Source organism: Siniperca chuatsi, linkage group LG20 (genome assembly GCF_020085105.1).
Source record: "Siniperca chuatsi isolate FFG_IHB_CAS linkage group LG20, ASM2008510v1, whole genome shotgun sequence".
NCBI lineage: Eukaryota > Metazoa > Chordata > Actinopteri > Centrarchiformes > Sinipercidae > Siniperca > Siniperca chuatsi.
In genome coordinates, this window is record NC_058061.1 from 4,184,893 (window position 1) to 4,205,344 (window position 20,452).

The 20,452-nt window shown below is 40.1% G+C and overlaps 1 protein-coding gene across 1 annotated transcript in view; it reads right to left on the reverse strand.

Moving 5' to 3' along the window:
• The window catches only part of LOC122868203 (rho GTPase-activating protein 44-like), a 41,733-nt gene that overhangs the window by 11,477 nt on the left and 9,804 nt on the right, over window positions 1-20,452 (reverse strand). Inside the window, 11 exon segments of the mRNA XM_044180002.1 lie at window positions 731-922; window positions 5,429-5,609; window positions 5,763-5,854; window positions 7,017-7,130; window positions 9,660-9,740; window positions 9,843-9,924; window positions 13,672-13,783; window positions 15,653-15,780; window positions 16,584-16,665; window positions 16,764-16,832; window positions 18,415-18,532. Of these exon segments, the coding sequence (XP_044035937.1) occupies window positions 731-922; window positions 5,429-5,609; window positions 5,763-5,854; window positions 7,017-7,130; window positions 9,660-9,740; window positions 9,843-9,924; window positions 13,672-13,783; window positions 15,653-15,780; window positions 16,584-16,665; window positions 16,764-16,832; window positions 18,415-18,532 (1,251 nt within the window).

Here is a 20,452-nt window from a genome sequence, read left to right on the forward strand (position 1 = left end):
GGAAATCAAGCGAATATTAATTATTGTGTCAGGAAGGAGAAGTAAGGGCTCCAGGGGGAACAGCACAGAGGGAAATAAATAGGTGCTCATGAAAATCTCTATGGTTTTCAAATCACAAAAATGAAATAAAACAGGAAAGTCAATCACCTCATCCATTGCAGGGCCTTGCGACAATGGACTGTTATGCTGTTAATGATGCTTGGACTAATGGCAAAAACAAAACAGATATATAATTCATGCACATGCAGCAATGAACCACTTCTACTGAACTGTGGATGAACTTTTCTCAACTTTTCCCACATTTTGTTACGTAAAACCCAGCCTAAAGAGAAGTGAAAATCTTCACTTGCGCCACATGATATACAGTATCACCACTCAAGCAGAAAATTAATTCTGAACGACTCCACACATGGCTCTACAAATTCAAGGACGAAAACATTTAAAAAAAAAAAAAAAAAAAAAACATTAAGAACTAAAAGAGCAATCACAAAGTTTGAAATGACATGCTTCATCAGAGGTGAGACACCGGGGTTCACACAGAGGTGAGAGGATGAACATTTCGTGGGGGGAAACAGCAACAGACAAGAAAACATGGGTAAGAGCAGACAGCGCTGTTCTGGTGTCAGTTGCAGGACGCAGCAGCACACGCGGCGAGGAGGGAGCAGCAGCAGGTGGGAGGTGTGTGAGGTGGGGGGAGTGAAACAAGAGGATGGGGGCACGACAGCCTTACCTGGCTCGGTCGCTGCTAGTGGGAGGAGGGGTGGGGGAGGGGGAGGTAGAGAATTCCCCAGGCTGCTCTGGGATGAGAGCGTCAGTGGGCGGGGCAGGGGGATGCACGCTCGGTGGCGTGGAAGAGCTTTTACGCGTAGAAGACGAGCCCCTGCGCGACACCCAAGAAGTGTCCATCACCCTGACACCCATGCTGTAGTGGGACAAAGATGCACAGCCAATCAAATCAAGGGAGGGCGTGTGTGGGGTTCAGGGGGTCAGGTTTCCACACCCTGAACGGATCATCAGGGTTGAAGTTGCCAGGGATAAGTTTCCCTGTCCGTCATCTATACCATTAGTGCTTTGAAAAGGCCTGACCCTGGATCAGCTTCCAGGGTCACTGTACTCCACCCACACAGCCTTGTATGGTTGTACTTTCGATCCTCAGCATGCAAGAACAGAGAACAACATTTTATCTACACAGTGTCTTGCTTAAATGTAAAATTCCCATTGTTATGACACATTCTCCTGCATGATGATGATGATGATGTATGAGTAAAGTGAAATGTTAAGTCTTTTAACCGCAACACAAGAGCAGTTTGGATGAAATGAACAACAGTAAGATGCATGTTATGGTCCCTTTGGCATTATAAGGTAAAAAAAAGAAAGAAAAAAAAAGAGGACTAGTTCGACATTTTAGGAAACACCCTTATTTGCATTCTTGTCGAGAGTTAGATGAGAAGATTGATACCACTCTCATGTCTGTCCATTCAAAATGAAGCTAGAGCCAGCAGGCGGTTAGCTTAGCTTAGCCATAAAGACTGGAAACAGGGAGAAACAGCTAGCCTGGCTCTGTCCAAAGGTAACAAAATCCACCTTTAAAGCTCATTAACACATTATATCTTTTGGTTTGTTTAATCGGTAAAAACACTGACGTAAAAACAACAAGTAATGGTTTTACAGGTGCTATATGCCGGACTATTTCTTGGCTGGAAGTAGTGACTTCCTGGAGTTTCTGCTTGGTCAGTAATGTTAGTGTTAGTTAGTGAGCTTTAGAGTTGCTGGTAGGCGAATTTCTTAACCTTTGGACAGAGCCAGCTGTTTCCCCCTGCTTCCAGTCTTTATGCTAAGCTACCTGGCTGCAGCTTCATATTTAGCGTACAGACATTAGCAGAAAGCGAATAAGCGCATTCCCCAAAATGTCTAATTTTAAAATGTTTTTAAATTTTGAGTTTACCATTACAGGAAAAACAGGAACTAACTTGACTATGTAGTTGGCTAACACTAAACAATAGGAGGCTGTTGTACTCACAGGCTGAACAAGTTTATCCAGTGCCAGAAACTGCAAAGATGTATGTAAACACAGAAAGAAAGGCCTGCTTTGTCCATATCGCCCATTTGTCACCCCACTTGGAGACATTGAACTATAAGTGTGTCACTTCAGGCAGACCTGACTGGAGCATTAAACACACACATGGCAAATGACACACAGTTCCTGTCAACGGGCTGCTGAGACAAACAGATGATGAATAGACCGATGATAGGATGACTGGATTAAAGTGATCTATACTGTACCTTTGTATCTTCCTAATGCTGCATAGTAAAACAGAGACAAGCACAATGAGGACAGGAGGAAGGATCATGGAAGACAGAGTCTCCCCGGGCTCATTAACAGCATCGCTATCAGAGCAGCAGAGGAACTTTGGCAGGATAAACTTTTAAGACAAGAGCCAAGACGGAGGAGCAAATGGGGAGCTTGGCCTGGCAGGGGGCTGCAAGGGACGAGAGTCACGCTGAGTGTAATGAGGAGAGCGATTTGAGGGGGTGAATTGTGCTCTCCCTGAAGTGCTTCAACCACGTCAAAACCCAGAGAGAAAATTATTTTTCCATTTAGCCCTAATTAGGTCAAACTTTCCCTAATGGATACAAGAAAATCCCCCCAAAAATAAATGAAAAATGTGAGCGGTTTCTTGCAGCTGCAGTGTAGTTAGTTTGCAATGGTGATAGTCTGGTACACTACAATATTCACTTCCAACTTTGTGGCAACAGTTTGGGGAAGATCCTTTCCCTTCTCAACATGACAATGCCCCTGTACACAAAGCCAGGTCCTGCACCGAGCCCCGACCTCAACCCCATCCAACACCTTTGGGATGAGCTGGAACAAGCCTCTAGTATTGCTCGGCTGTGTGGCGATTTTGGTGTAGTGGGCACGGTCTGAATTGCAGGTCAAGTGATGCACACTGGCCCATGACTTGTTTCTATACACAACCATTACAAAAGAAACAGCTATAAAAACAAATCATTTTTTGTGCGTGGGGAGCCAGCACTAAAGCCAGAGGACGACCAAAAACGTGGACGCTTATTCACCTTCTTGCCGAGCGTTAGATAAGATTAATACCACTCTCATATGTGCCTACCAGCACCTCTAAATCTGACTAATTAATACAATCTCTCACTTGCATGGGGAGTCAGTCTTTAGCCACTGTGGCCCCCAGTCTTTGGAATAGTCTGCTTGAGGATCTGAGAGACTCCACCTCTGTGAAGTGTCCACATACTTATGGCCATTTTGTGTATTTCCAACTGCTATCTATCCCTATTGAAGGTTTAAAATGATATTTTATTACTTAATTTGTTAGTGCAACAAAAGATGCTGCCCAATCACTTTTCTCTGATAAAAATCTCTAAAAAATAAACTGCCACTCTCTGTGCAAACTATCTATAAATTATTCTCACTGGCCAGATTACTGTAGAGGGTAAGTGCAGCGTGTGTCCTTCAACTGGTCCCACTGGGTGCAGAGAATAATGGGAAATTATGATTTGATATAACATTTTTATTCGTCACATGATCCCCAGAGCAGCAAATTTTAGCGTCGGAACATCAGTTCACTTTTGAGAGGGTAAAAATTTAAAAAAGCAACTTTACAACCATGTAAAAGACCTAAATCTAAAATCTTTTGTACATAAACACTAAGACAGACTCTCTTTTCAAAAGGAGCAGCAGCCTCTGTGTGCCGAGCTGGCTGGTTCTGAAGACTGTTCTCTGTGTTTCTATTGAAAGCTGAGCTCTATTGATGAGACCCAACACACACTCGGTTCAGGTTTAATTAGCTGGGCTACTTGTGGTCCCAGGGCTGCAGAGCTCCCTGCAGGGCCTGATAAGACCAAGGGTGTTTTAAAGCATTAAAGAAAGAGACAGACAGAGAAAGGGAAAGAAAGCGACTGACTGGTTTTCAGCTAATCCTCCTCCAAAGCTTGAGCATTGTCAGATTCCTCATTTCACAGACTAAATGTCATCTCTCTCATTCTTTTTTCTGCCTTTTCTCACTTTCCTAGCCCTCTCACTACAGTACATTAAAAGCTTGAAGGCAGCTACTGCCGATAAAGAGCGATCCAGTATTCTTTCTGTCCTCCTCATAGTGAAACTGAGCTTTCCACCGAGGTCACTTCTCACATGAAACTTGTGTAATCATTGGGGAATTCTCTTACTTACCGTGTCCGACCCTGTCAAAAGGCAGTCATGCAGAAACTTTACGTGCCTCTGACTGGCCTTGTCTAGAAGAAAAATGTAAAGCTAACTTGTCAGTTAAGCTGTCAGTTAGAATCCACCCTGAACGACACCGTAAGGACACCGCAGAGGTAGAGGAGACTGCTGATTGATTCAGAAGCACAGCGACATGATCGTGTGTGTAATCACTGGGAGGTTTTAGATGAGCGGGCTTGTTTGAGACCAGTTTCCTCTGACTTGTAGAAAGAGGATTATTGGAGCAGTTTTTCCTAACAGTTCTGGTTTGTTAAGCCAGTGTTAAACACCACATCTAAATGAGCCGCAAACGTGTAACGGATACAGTGCTTTGCGGGTGTACAGTTTAATTACTGTCTGCACACTGTCTTGTATCAACACCTTTGGTGATCCCTTAGTTTTTCATCTAGCGCCATCATCAGGTCATATCTTTAATTTGCCCAGTACTTAGTTAAGCATGCTAACATACTTAAATAAGATGGTGAACATGGTTAACATTATACCTGCTAAACATCAGCGTGTTTGCATTGTAATTGTTAGCATGTTAGCATGCTGATGTTAGCATTTAGCTCAAAGCACCGCCTCAAAGAGCTGCTAGCATGGCTGCAGACTCCTTCTCCTCTTTCTCTCTCTCGCTGCTTACAAACAAGAAAAACTGGTTTTGTTGTATACAGTAAATCAGTAACAAATTAAATGCATCATTAAATGTTCATTTTCAGTCGATTGTAAAAGAATATAGTTATTTATATCCGTTCAGAAGTGAATTTAATGCTTCAGTGACACAAGCTGCTCTGGCAAAAACACCCTGCTCAATTTGGGACCTACGCTTATTTGCCAAGAGTTAGATGAGAAGATCAATACCACTCTCTCCCGTCTGTCTGTTAAAACTGTCCGCTTCTAAAACTGATAAACAAAAAGACTGCTTTTGTTGTCTCATGGAGTAATCTGCATTGTCACCTAAAAATCAAAACACCTTTCTGGAGGTCCTTCACCTGTCTACCTATCTGTGACGGCATTAAATGAGCATGTACAGTACCTTGTTAGTTGTCTGTTACTCCGTTCTGTTAATGACTCTCTGTTACTGTTCTTTAGTTTCAGTCAATCTTTTCAGATCACAATACGCAGTTATTAAAATAACAATCTTCAGGATTTGGGCATAATGTTTAAAATGTAATCCCAGTAGAGATAGAAAGGTCGTACCCGTCCTTCTTATAGAACTCCAGCATCATGTTGTCTGTGGCGACGCTGAGCGGCCGTCGACTCTGGTCGTTCTGCCTACGATCGATCTGATCCATGTCCGGAGACGGCATGGAGCTGTAGTTGGCATTGTGGTTGGTGTGGACCGGGCTCCCGTAGTTCCCTGTGACGTTGAACTCGATTTCTAAGAAAGACAGAAGGAACGGACGAGATACAGAAACAATTCAGTCTTTTATTTTGTGAAGAAGTCCATCCCCTCAATGTAGAAACAAAAATAGATTTTTATTTGGAAGTCTTATTGGAAGACCTATTTCCTCTTGTATTTCTCCCTCCTCACCTCCAGGGAAGAACCAGTCGGCGTGCTGGATGATGGGTTCGATGATGCCGACGATCTGCAGGGAAACTGTGGTCATCATCTCTGTGATGTTACTGCAGCAGACAGAGAGGAGACAGAGACGTTTTTATGGTGGGATGTCGAGGAAACTTAGCTGTCTGGATCATAAGAATTTACACTCAGGCGGTTATTAACACATTTTCATGATATTACAGAAGCATTAAAACGAGAAAAGTAAAACCATTTTGGAACTGTTGGCTATTAAAATACAAATTAAAAGTAGGAGAGGGATAAAGAGTTTGTAAGATTTACACAGAGGTGCCCTTCACCCTTTCCAAACTGCTTAGTCATCATCATCATCGTGAATATACTTTATAATAAAACGTCTCCTGGAGATGTTAAAGCCTTAAGTACTTGTAGCACTTTTAGCTCTAAAACAGCATCACAAATGTTTGCAGCTCAAATTCTCCACTGAGTTAAAACGAGCAATGAGAGGATCCCTGTGGATACAGACTCCTTCTCTTTTCTGGGTGTCTGCTACATCTACTGCAGGAAAAACAGATTCGTCACATTTTTGTAAAGTAGTTTGAGCTGAAAAAATGTTTCAAGACTTCAGCAGACGTAGAAATGAAAACGTTTTATCTTCAACTTGGTTGCCATTCATTACAGTAGATAGATTTTGAAAATCAGTTCCTTGAAAATTTACCCAAAGTACAGTTTGATGTCCTCCCATAATATACTCTGTTAAAGTTATCCTTTAACAGAGTATATTGGCGATATTCTATATTTTTGTTAATGTTCCACAAAAAGACAAAAAAACGAAATGTTAGTCTGTCTCTCAATACTTTCTGACTTCCCAACTCCAAGCCCATAGGTTCCTACTGAAGATGTGAATCTTCATAAATATATTTTATTTTAAAAAAAGGCTCAGTAATTTCCTTAAACAGCTGGTCACTGTTGTTTTTAGCAAATGTTACTCAAACAGGACTAAATAGAGTATTCGTTGGGGACTATTTTCAGCTGCGGATTAATCCACATTTGGTGCTGTAGTGAGTGTTTCCAGCAGCAGGACAGGCTTTGGACACACACAAAATACTTGTTAGTTTTGGTCTCTTCATGGGATTTGTTGACAAGTAAAAAATAGAATATCTGCAGCCTTATTCTTTAAATACCACGTTAAAGTTGTATTTTATATTGTTAATATTGATATTTAAAAGTCAGTAAACTACTGTAACTATGTTATCTCTGCTATCTTACCCTTCGTTGTGCATCCACAGCAGGTTTGGCCCGAGAACGATAGCAATGTTTCCAGGCGTCATCTTGTTCACATCCTGGTATTCAGTCAGTTTGGAGAGGAATTTGATCAAATACCTGTTAATACAGATACCGGAAATAGGTCAGTCAATGAAAACATTACATTCATTTACGCTTTTGTACAAAGCGACTTACAATAAGTACATTCAACCTATTTAGGAAGAAGAAAAACATTATAAGGGTTCAGTGCCACAGTATAAGTGCTTTGAATTTTCAGTCAGTGTGAAACTCTGACCAGAAAAACTGCTATACAAAATGTCAAGTGTTTAAGGATAGAGCATGTCATATTTTATACAGATTGTAAAGCCCTTTGAAGCTAATTTGTGATTTTGGGCTACAGTATATACTGTAAATAAAACGGACTCGCCAACTTTTCACAAGCTAAGAAAAACAGTTGCTGTTGATACTGAGGCAAATGTAAAGCCATATTCACACAGATCTACTTATTTGTCATGTTTATAGGAGGGTATATATGTAAAATGAGACGTGTAAAGTGAGAAATGCGGGAAACAGCAGAACAATACTGAGCTGTACCCTGATTTATTCAGATTTAAATAAGGTCAATTTCCAAGTATACTGTATGTAGGTGTTACGGTCGTGGTTAGAACAAGAACAGTGTACTGAGCAAAGCTTATTATTACAGCAAACTATTATTACTATTTTTCAGTCTCTTCATGGGTTTTCTAAGATACAAAAATGGGCTAGTGTGTTTCTGTGGCTCTCCGAGAGCAGCTGAGCTGAATGACTCATCCTGAGCTGAACTACAGCTGAATGAACATCAGGCAGCTCATTCCAGCAAGCAGCGATCATCTGGACAGGTCTGACAGGTCTTCTCAGAGGAGGACCGTCTAAAAAAAAAAAAAAAAAAAACGCCCTATTTGTGCGATTCAATGATGACACTGACAAGTGCTGCAGTATCTCGCTCTTTCAATTTCTCTCCCATCCCTTTTTCTCTTCCTCGTCGTGCCTCTCCCCCTTTGATCATGAGACAAGCCCTTCAGCAAATATCCACGGCTCGTCTTAATCCAGCAGAAAATCCAGCAACACCTCAGCCATAAGGCCTCTTTCTCAGCACCGTTTCACACAGAGGTCAGTGTTTTTTTTCTGGCAGGTGTCGATTAGAAGCGCACGACGAGCCAGACTCCTGGAAGCCTGGAGTGATTTTTCTTCAGTTCAGTGAAACTCCCGATTAGAGGAAACAAACTGAGAGGCAAACGGTTTCACTGAAGAGTGAGGAGGAAGGAAGAGGAAGACCAGGACCACGTTCTGCATACGTTGATTTGGTTGTTGATGATAAGACACAAGCCTTGATTTTTAATGTTTATCTGGAGCTGTTGTCAGTCCTTAAATGCAGCTTATTCACAGTTAGCTGGATCACAACTTTCTAAATTATGAATTAGTTTACTTAGAAAAGAACCGATCTGAGGGAAAGGCTGTTTTGGTAAAAATTCTACCAGTGTTTTTTTTTGTTTTGTTACAGTTTTTGCTGATTTTTCATAGTAAAATGTGTAACTTCTTGCAGAAGGCAAATATTTTCTGCTGCAGTGAACAGAACTGCGCAGTTTGACGCAGTTGCTCAGTCAGCCATGTTTTTTTAATTTAAAAAAAAAAAAGAAGTCTTAACTCACCCAGAATTCATGGCACATTAGTCCTACTTAACAAAGTCCCATATTTACAAAGAAAAGCCTGCTGCTTTTCATTGAGGCTGATGGCAGATGAATCCCTGCACACTCCCACCCCCCCATCACGACCACCACCCCCAGTGGGACCGGCTCACAAATTAGATTTGCTGTTAGAGCTGTTAGAGCTCTAGAGCTAACCCAGTTTAATATGGGCTACTATTTATTAGAGAGGGATACGGCCTCGACTAGGATTCATCTCTCTTTCTCCACATGCTCCAGTGGACACAGCTGATTGACTGACGTTGATTTGATGTTTAATAAAAAAAGAACATATTGTTCCTGACGGGTGAAAACACTATCTCCAGCTTTTGTGGTTTTCATGCTGAAAAATGACCTTCTCCACTGAGGAGATTTTCAATTAGTTTGACAGATTTAAAAAAAATGCAAACATTTGCTAAAGAGCAAACTTAAAGCACTCACATGTGGCGTTGGCTCGTTCATGAAACAATTAACAAACAAACAAAACCAGTTTCAACCTTCAGCAATTAAAGAAAGCTTGATCCTTTTATGCATTCATTCAGGCTGTTTTGGTAAAAATTCTACCAGTGTTTTTTTTTGTTTTGTTACAGTTTTTGCTGATTTTTCATAGTAAAATGTGTAACTTCTTGCAGAAGGCAAATATTTTCTGCTGCAGTGAACAGAACTGCGCAGTTTGACTCAGTCAGCCATGTTTTTTTAATTTAAAAAAAAAAAAAGTCTTAACTCACCCAGAATTCATGGCACATTAGTCCTACTTAAAGTAAGAGAGTTAAGAACTAGACAACTTTGTGCAACGGATGAATGTAGATGTCTATCTGAAGTCTGACCTAATCATTTTAGCTGGCTCACTTCGATGGTGGCCTGGATAAATTAAACCAAATATGAGGAAACAGGACACGGGTGAAACATGGAAACAGTGACTCACTTGAAGTTGTTGTTGTTGGCTGGCGGTAGTTTCTCACAGGCGTTGAGGAGAGCCTGCAGTCTCTTGTCTTGATCTTGAATGCTGCAGAAAATAAATATTTGAAAGAAAACCGAGGTTGAACATGTTTAAGTTCAAAAGATCACCACTGCTCTAACAACAACACGATACTGAGAAGATACAGACTTGGAGGCCTGGATCCAGTCATTGTAGAGTTCGTATGTCATTAACGGCTCAGGGAGCTCCCGCAGGTAGGACTTCAAAGCACCTGGGGAGAACAAAATAATATGCATGCATGAACGAATGCATGTATATATATTTGTGCACATACAATGCATATATAATGTGCCTGAGCATTCCTATGGAAGCCCAGTGTCCATGTTAAATTGTGTTTTGACCCATCACTAGGCTCTGCAGTGGGTATCAGGCATTAATCATCTGGGCCCTGACCTAACTTACCTTTAAAATCATACTTTCACCCAAGCTCAGAGCAGATACTCGAGAGTTTAACTCGGCCTTATGTCTACATTATATCTACTAAACTACAGTGACTGGCCCCCCAACCTCATCTGAATGCCACGGCCTGCGCAGTTGTTTATCTACTTCCACTAGTCTTACCAATAGCCATTAGGATGGATAATAGCAAACTAATAAATTTATAGAGAACAGAATAGATTTGTGTTTACTCAAATTAAATTATTTTTTGCATGATAATAATTTCTTTAAAATATATAGTTTGTGCTTGAAAAAAATGTTTTTCTATAGTTTGTCCCATGACTCGCTCAGACATTAGACATAATTATAACTCCCTACAGTCCCACCTACTCTAGCACAACAAGCACTTTAAAATAAACAGAAGACTATTTCCAAACACTGTTTGATCAGAACTAGTGGGTGGAAGTGTAATTTTTCAGTGCTGTTGAGGAAGGCGATGGCTGACTGGGCTTCTCTCTGACTCGTCTTCTTCTCTCTCTGGTCTGCTGCGTTCATTTCCCCCGGGGATGTGTGGGATGGATGACAAACAACCGAGTCAGGGCTTCCCTCACTGGGAGACAGCTTGGAGGCTGCTGTCGTTCTGTGAGTGTGTATACGTACATGTCCGCCCGTCTGTGTGTCTGGATCTGTGTATATACAGGCATGCTGTCTGTGGTTGGTGCTAAATCAACACATTAAATGCAGGGAATTATGTTGAAACTACAGTAGATGCTCCTCTAGTTTCCTATATTTACAAAGAAAAGCCTGCTGCTTTTCATTGAGGCTGATGGCAGATGAACCCCTGCACACTCCCACCCCCCCATCACGACCACCACCCCCAGTGGGACCGGCTCACAAATTAGATTTGCTGTTGAGCTGTTAGAGCTCTAGAGCTAACCCAGTTTAATATGGGCTACTATTTATTAGAGAGGGATACGGCCTCGACTAGGATTCATCTCTCTCTTTCTCCACATGCTCCAGTGGACACAGCTGATTGACTGACGTTGATTTGATGTTTAATAAAAAAGGAACATATTGTATCACTGTATCTCCAGCTTTTGTGGTTTTCATGCTGAAAAATGACCTTCTCCACTGAGGAGATTTTCAATTAGTTTGACAGATTTAAAAAAAATGCAAACATTTGCTAAAGAGCAAACTTAAAGCACTCACATGTGGCGTTGGCTCGTTCATGAAACAATTAAACAAACAAAACCAGTTTCAACCTTCAGCAATTAAAGAAAGCTTGATCCTTTTATGCATTCATTCAGGGCTGTGTCCTAATTGGGACAACAGGTAGGAGAGAATGAATTTCATGCAAGATCCACCAAATGTAAATCGCTTGTTTCAGTCTGATGACTTCCACCTGTTCATGAAGAGGTGTTCGTTCGTAAGACTAAATTATTAGCATGATTGACGACCCTAAAATTGCCATGTAAGGCTGCCTGTTCCGCTCTGTTTGTGAGAAAGTTTCATTCACAAAAATGTTACCAAAGAGTGAAAAAGAAGCGCGGAGCTTCAAGTCCTGCTGTTGGAAATCAGCAGACAAAAACATAACAAGTTTACCAGCGTCAGTCCTCGTATTAGAAGACCACTTTGTTGTATAGCATATTGTCTAAGCAATTAGAAAAAAAATAATAGCACAGCTGTTAATGACGTATCAGAGAAGAGCTGTACTGTGACTGCAACAAAGAGGGAATGGTTTGACACGAAGTTAGATGCTAAAAAATATCTTTATAAAGCAAAGCGCTATTAGACGAGAGAATATTATAACGCACAGTAAGTGAAGGTAAACTGTCGGGTGCAACAGAGGATGATACTGGACGGAGGTCTCTGCAATTTTCCTAACAACAACAACTGAACTGTAGAAGTTGCTGTTGCAAAATATGCCAATAAAATCTAAAGAAAACCTCTCTGTAAACTGGCAAGCCATGATAACGATAATATAATAATATGGTGAGTGAGTATTAATTTTGCATGACATTTGTTTTATATATATTGGCTATTTATTCTAATTCATTTTGTTTTCATGTTTAAAGTTGAAATTCATTCAGATGAAGGCATTAAGATTAGGGGTCAAATGTGTTTTTCCCCTGTGGAGAAAGGCAGACTATTTGTTCATGACACTCCTAAATTTTGTTCATACCCAAGACAAAACTCTAAATACCAGAAAATTGGTGAATGACAAATTTTCTAAAATATGTGCCACTTAAGAACGAATCTGTTCGTACGAGTGGTTCTTGCATGAAGCCCAATAAACGTCATTCAGAAATTACTTCCCCAAAACAGAAAATAAAGGAAACCATGGTTATTGACTCAAATGGAAAACATACTACGCAAAAATGTTTCTGTATTGAAATAAATGTTTAGTAAAAAAAAGGTCTAAAGTCCGTTTCTTCGTTGAGGTCTGGATATACTGTTGCATCGAGTGTGCGGTCCCCACCTCTAATAAATAGTTCAACCCATTCCAAACCCTCAATTCTTAATAATCAATCATTGCTGTTACAGTGCTGTATGTGCCTCCCTAAAATGTTTTGCCATTGGATGGTCCACATTTTGCTTTTTTATTGGGTATTTGTGTTCACAGAGTCCTTCCCTTTAGGCGTATTTTTGTGTGTCCTACGTAAAAACAATTACTCTGGCAAACAAGACAATAAACCACAAAGGTGGTGTTACAGTTGATAAAATTATCTGATCGTTTCCGTTTTTAAATCTGGGAATATTCTTGTTGTAATGAAATTAGAGCAATTATTACATTGGAGGCACTTGAAGGTACCCGAGCGCATCTTCAACGAGTTAAAAATGCATTGTCCTTAAGCTAAAAATAATTTCCGTAGCTCCTGAAAAGTTGTGATTTTGGAGATACAGGGTTTTACCCTGACAACAGCATTATGCAGCAGTCAGCTGCAGTAGAGACAAGCACCATCCTCAAAAAGAAGAAGATCAATAACAGCATCATAAAAGCAATTCCTTCTTTTGTAGTCTGTCACTGTTCTGATTTAAAAGAAAATCAGTGACAGCAACAAAAAGACACCAAGAAAACAGATCTTGTTTTTTGGCGCAGCCTCTGCAGAAGATGAAGAATGCGTCTGACACTAATCCCAGTTTGGGATTTAGCACTAGACATTTTTGGGATTGTTTATTGAACATCTCTAATAAAACAGAAATACAGCAGAGAAGCAAAAAATGGACAAAAACAGTTTGCTTTTCTTGCTGTTGACCCTCTCTTGTAGCAGCCAGAGAAGTGAACTGAATCCTAATCAAGTCTAAAGTAATCTTTAACTCTCATGTGTGGCCCTTACATAAGACTTTCAAATTAACCTTTAGCAGGAAATTCCCTGCTGAGGTTTCAAATGACAACAGCAGAATCAGTAATATGTGCAAAGAAATAAACACAAAGAGTAAAAAAAGGGATTAAAAAATATTTATATATAAAAATATTAGGCGACCAACAGATCATTTGGCAGCTTCATTTTGTTGGTCATTCTCAAAATAATTTTCCCCCCTCTGTGTGGAAGTGAAGATGGCGTTGTAGATAGCTCACCTGCGATGGCGTGTGGGTCTGCTGAGTACTCCTGAACATCTAACACCCCACAGTCCAAAGACGCCTTCAGCTTCTTCAGTTTGGAGGCCGAAGGAGCGACTCTGAACAAACCCTGAGACACAAAACATGCCAACACGAGTTACTTGACTTCACTCCACTATACAAGGGCCTAATTCCCACTGGGGACAGGGGTGACATATCAGTGTAGGCATCCCTAACTGTGTTTGAGGCTGTACGCAGCTTAAAAAGAATGAAAAACTTTTTAGATACTGCTACAGTATCTCCTTCCCAATTCTACTTCTATTCGGCCATTATTGACACCGTTTATAGTCTAGCTAGCAGCTCTATGAGGCTACGTACTTAAACACAGTGGTGCTTTGAGCTAAATGCTAACATCAGTATGCTAACATGCTCGCAAAGACAATGGTGATATTAAGCAGGTGTAATGTTTACCATGTCGATCATCTTATTTTAGTGTGTTAGCATGCTAACGTTTGCTAATTAGTATTAACACAAAGTAGTTTTGGCCATAAACCAAACAGAAATTTTGACCTGATGGTGGCGCTAGATGAAAAGTCAGACGATCACCAAGGTTATTATAATTCATCCTTAAGGGGGGCATGAACGTATGAACCAAATCTCATGGCAATCCGTCCAGTGAGACTGTCAGTGTTAGTTATGAGCTGTGCGTGTCTTTATGAACTGTCAGATGGACCAAAGACAAAACAATAATGTATTATTTTCTATTCTAGTTTGACTAGAACATCTAATATCCAGTTTCATCATGTTACTTGCTAGATATGATGCCACTTTATACTTCTACTCCACTACATCTAACAACTATTGTACTTTTTACTCCATTACATTTATTTGACAACTATAGTTCCTAAAGTTACTTTTCAGATTAAGATTTTACATTAAAAAAATAATTAAAAAAATAAAATGTCACATTGTCACCAACCAAGTAGTTTATATTAGCTCCACCTCGACCAGCTACAAGATTATACTGCTTACACGTTAATGCATTAATAATAATAATAATAATAATAATAATAATAATAATAATAATAATGTCGTGGCTACAGTTTATAATATTACAGTCTGAAAGGGACCATTCTGCTTTTACTTTTGATACGTGAAGTACATTTTGCTGTTAATGCTTAATACAGTAACAGAATATTTCAGTATATTACAATGTATTATTATGCCTTTTACTGAAGTGTAGAATCTGAGTACCACCACTGAACGTAGCACTTTGTATGTATATGAATAGCACATGAATAGCGTTACACACATATATCTATAAATATCTTTCACATAGTCTCAGTATTTTTCCAACAAAAGGTTGTTGTTGATACATATCTGCAAAACGTTTTGGACATTAAACTCAACCGTTAATGAGTGAACAGCAGCAGTTCTGGTATCAAAAGGGTCAATTTGTGTTTCCTTTAAAAGCAGGAATCCATTACTTTCAACTGCAGCACATGACAAATTAATCTGATCGTCAGCTTTAGCTGAAATTAAACAAATCTTTCTCTGCACCACATCTCAAAACATCTAATTACAGTCTAATTACTGTAGAATGGAAATGAAGTTATCTATAATGATATATTTGTCTTTTTCTTTCAATCTAATAAAGATGTCGATGGAAAACATTTACTTTACCCTCAATATTTCTCCATTAAACAAACGTTACACGCTGAGCAATTAAGCTGCTTCCAGTGAACGGCTAACTGGCCTGACAACATTATAAAATTAGGGCATTTCTTACCATCACACATTAATTAAAAACAGTGAAATTATTTGCTCCAGGCTTTAAGGAAACCAAACTGTAGCCTGGACCTCATTAGATATAATTTCCCTTCAGTAATTAAGAGTGACTTCATCTTGTTGGTGGCTTCTGTCTCACCAGTAAATGTGTCTACGTGTGTCATGTAAAGGCAGTGAAGACAGATGCAGTATGTCTGTTGTGCAGTCTGACCTCCTCCTGCATGCCGCACTCCAGCAGCATGGTGACACAGGCCTCGATGGGAAAAGCAATATCTCTCCCGCTGAGCGCTAAGTGCTCCTCTAATGGTTTCCCGTAGCACGGCTTCTCCACCCAGGTCTCTGTCAAACACACACACACACACAGTTACACAAACATGCACAAAACACAGTAGCATCTCTACTTTTGCGATGCTGGTACATTTCATTGAATCCAGATTCAGAATTTTCTCTGAGGCTGCAGAAAGTTACCAAAACAAATATGAAACACATATGATACTATTGTCTGTGAATGTTATAACAATCTTCGAAATTTCTGTATTTGTGGGGTTTTTTTTGTCGGTGCTCTTCTCACTGGTCGGGGCTCTGTTGGAAAAAGGTGATGTCACGTATTTCTACAGACCAATCAGAATTGAATAATAAGAGACGGCGCCATCAGTCAAACCTGATCAAACCACACCCACACAGTCCTGATGTGGTAAATTAGCTGAATATAACTGTCTGAAAGTAGTTTAACTTTGATTGTTGCTTATTTAGTCACAAATATTTAATGTTATAGATAAAAACTTAAGATGTTTTCAGGTGTTTTAACCTAAAAAACAACAACATGTTGGCTTAGGAGGAAACAAAATGTATGTAAAAAGTACACATTTCACTTGTATTGACCATATTTCTACTGATGCTGAGGACTTACACATAAAAACGGTGTTGAAACTCTAATTAAAAAACAGCTAAATTCCATCAGCAGGACCCCAAATTGTTTACAAGCGATCATAAACACATGCAAACTAACACACGTGGACACGTTCTCATTGTGACATGAGCTGCAGCAGAGCCAAAGCACGAGCTTAGAGAAGGAAAAGGATCACACACAAGAAAAGACTCACGAGTGTGTGTCTTTGTTTGTGTGTTGGTCTCAAACTCACCCTGATGAGCTTTGATCTGGGGCAGAACACTTTGAAGCAGCTCTAATGACTTCCTGTGGTACTCTGCCTGGACTTCTATCAGCTAGACGAGACAGACAGAGACCAGAGAGTCTGTGATGGACTAGCAAAATATTTTTGTTTCTTCATTAATGCCGCAGTCTGGAGAGATGTTGTACTTACTGTCTGGAAGTAGCTTGCATAGTCAATTTCTTTGGCCATAAAACTGTACATGTCTGCTGATAACTGATCCTGGTGAAGAAATAACATATTCATACATGAGCACTGCGGAAGGCAGAAGACGAATATACAAAGACCTTTTTCAAAGCAGACATTTTGTGATAGTAGGAAAAGCACAGGTGTAATTAATTACATCAATGATGGCTGCAAGCTCTTGGGTCCTGGATTGTGCATGCTGGCTCATTGGGACACTTAATGGAGCTGAGCCTTCACTAATGTTATTAGTTACACCTGTGAGTTTCCTGCTGTGACAAGTCAAAATGTCCGCCGTGTAAAAGGTCAAAACTGTTAGCAATACACAGTAAAATGTGCCGTGAGCACACCTCCATCATGGCTGCACAATCCTGTAAAACTATTATTTTAAAAATAGAAAATATTTATCTGCATTTGGATGTGAAACTAAATTTACATGGTATACTGCAGAATGTCTAAATCCCGTGAATATTAGGGTTTTGTACAAGGATGAACTGTCACAGTTGACATGTGTCGTCTAAATGTAGTTGCAATTTCATAATGTGTTAAAAAATGATGGCCATGTAATTGAAATGGGCCACAGCATTGGCAACCATTCACAGGAAAGTGGTGTGGAATAAAAATATATTGCCTCACAGCTGTGCTCACTGCTGGTCCTGGAGAGCCTCGACACTTCATATTTTCCTTCGTTCCCTGCTCTGCCCACACCTGATTATCTGGATCAGGTGCATTCAGCCAGACAAACAGCTGATCAGGTATGAGGCAGAATGGAAAGATGGAAAATATGTAGTGCTGGCGCTCAAAGAAAGCAAAACTAATTATGATCAAAAATCTGAAGTGCTTTATAAATGGCCTAACGGTGGCGCTATCTGCATAAAATACTAATCATCTGTTTTTGAAGTTTTTGAGAAATCCTTCTTAAAGGTGGGGTATGCGATTCTGGAGAAATCCAATACCATGACAAACACCATGATATAGAGCGAATAACGACACAGCAAGTAAAGTAACTAACGTTAGCTAGGTTGTGGGTTAGCAAACTGCTGCTGCGAAGCTAACAGCCAGAGAGGACGAGACGGTTTCCCAGAGCCAGCACAGCAGCTCCAGACAGCGATGCTCACAACTCTCCTGATGCTATAGCTAACATCACAACAGCAGCATATCTTGGCAAACTAGAAAGTCAGCTGAATGTCCGAGGGCAAGTCGTTTAATGTTATCTAACACATAAATCATGGCTGGAATAGTGTTGTTTGTTTCCCATTCACAGAGCCAGGGCTGTGTACAAACACCGGAGTGTTTTTCAGCGCACACACTGAACAGACAGCTTGCGGACCGTGAGGAGATATTCGCTGAATTTGCTAAAAAGACATGTATTGGATTAGAATCGCATACCCCACCTTTAACAAACAAACAGAAAACTAGACTGAAAACACATATTGATGTTCTTTTAGCTCTGTCTCCAGCAGCTCCTGAGGGAAATATCTGGCTCTTTAGCTGCTAAATGCTCCACTATGTTCACCAGCTAGCCTCTAACTGTGTCTGTCTGCTTTAACCAAATGGATCCCCTACATTTAAGAATACTTGAATGATAAAGAAAAGCATTATTGTGAAGGTGATCACTGACTCGACAGATCTCCATGCGGTTGGCTGCCTCCTCCATCTCTTCCCTGAGGTGGTCGGCCTTGGCTCCTGCTGGCTGCAGGTTGCTGGACAGTCCTGAAGACTTGGTAGACTGATAATACCTGGGAACAAAACATTGCTTTTTCAAAACCTTGTTTTGAAAACTTAACGTAACTATGTATTTGACAATTTTGTTAGAATAAACAAACATCCTGAAAGTTGGCATCACTGAAAAACGCAGCATGTTAAACTAAACAAAGACATTTTTTATTTGCCAGCGACAACAAAATCTGACAGCTGCTCTAACAAAATGACTCATGGCAAAGAAAACAACCTTTTTTTTGAAAAGCCAATGGATTACTAAAGTCTGTATATCCTCATTCATTCAACTTAGGCTATTTTCTCTGCTGTTCCCTGTCTGAGAGACTGTCTGTCTGAGTTGTGTCTCTCTGGGTGGAGATAATATGTCGCACTGCCAGAGGAGCTCAGCACACAGCAGCATGATGGGAAAAATTGTCTCTGATTTGGGTCACAAAAAAAAAAAACCCAGACAGACTGGACTGCAGGGAGGAAAATCACATTTCTCCATGTCACTGCTCATAATGGCACTAAAATGACAATGAAGCAGCACAAGGAAAGTGTGGTGATTGTATGTTTCAGCGAATCAGAAAACAGCTTCTGATTGGACGGGAGAAAAATCTGCACTGACGTGATGACTCCAGCAAATCAAGGTCGCTGAGGGGACTTCACACTTGTGCCTAAAGTCTGAAGTTTACAAATAACAATATATTTAACACTGAAAGATGATGAATTGACAAAAACACAGGTCAGAGCATTAAGTCACAAAGTCAAAGATGCAGAAAGTTTTGCAGCTTTTGAGCCAGAAAGACCACAAACAATAAAATCTATAATTATCAAAGTTCTTTACTTAAAGGCGCCCGGTGGAGTTTTCTTGTAAACAAACAAAAGTTATGTTTACATTCAGTGTTACCCACCAAAATATATACTAAAATATTTTTATACATATTTTAAATCCAGGATTGTTTACATGTTTGCTAGCAGTCTTCTTCACTGTATTTTCTGGCACTTTGCTATATTTCTTGGCATGTTATATGAATAAAAATTGAACCTGTAGTTCAGTGGAATAGTGTGAGATATCACGTCTAACGGAGACCTACTCATATACCCTTTTTACACCAACATTAGTGTGTATATGGGCTGTTTTTAAACACGGTAAACCTGCTAAAAAAAAAGCCGATTGACTCCTTTCCCATTGCTAGCAGTAAATTTGCCTTTCTGTTTTTTTCTAATGTTCAACGTCACATTCAACGTCACGAATGCACCAGATAACAGGGTTAGTAAACAACAGAAAGCAGCATGGAGGCCAGTGACAATGTTACGGTGGTTACTTTTTGATATATTTTACTTCAGTCTCTCTTTCAAACGCAATGCTGACTAATTTTGAACGATGTTTAAGAGAATACGAAGAACAAAATCGCCGTTGCATGTTGTTTCCAAAAACAATAAATAGTGTTACTGGCCATTTACACGCCAACGTCCAGAACTTCAACGCGCGTCATAGCATCGCGCTGGAAAAGGGGCGAAAATGAGCATGTGTGTCATGTTTCCATCACTGCCGATCGGAGCCGATAAATGCCCGTGACTACTGCAGAGTCATTTGACCCTGGAATGAATGCCAATTGTACCCTTTTCCACTGAAGACAAAAGCCAGATGAGGAAATAGTGCATTTTGTTGAACTATTGTCAACTGTGGATTAATACAGATTTGCTGCTCTAGTGAGTATTTCTGGCAGCAGGACGGTGTACATGGGACTAAGGTTGTCGAAAGTATCGATACCTTTTCGATACCATGTGTTTAAAACGATACAATCTCCGTTAATTTAATACATTTGATAGTATCGAAAAGTACCGAAGTTATATAAAAAACAAATTTACAATCTGATTTTCAACCCGAAGCTGCACGGATGAAACAACGGGGGAAGAAAATCAACTGGTCCTCAATATGTGTTCAGTGACGTTTT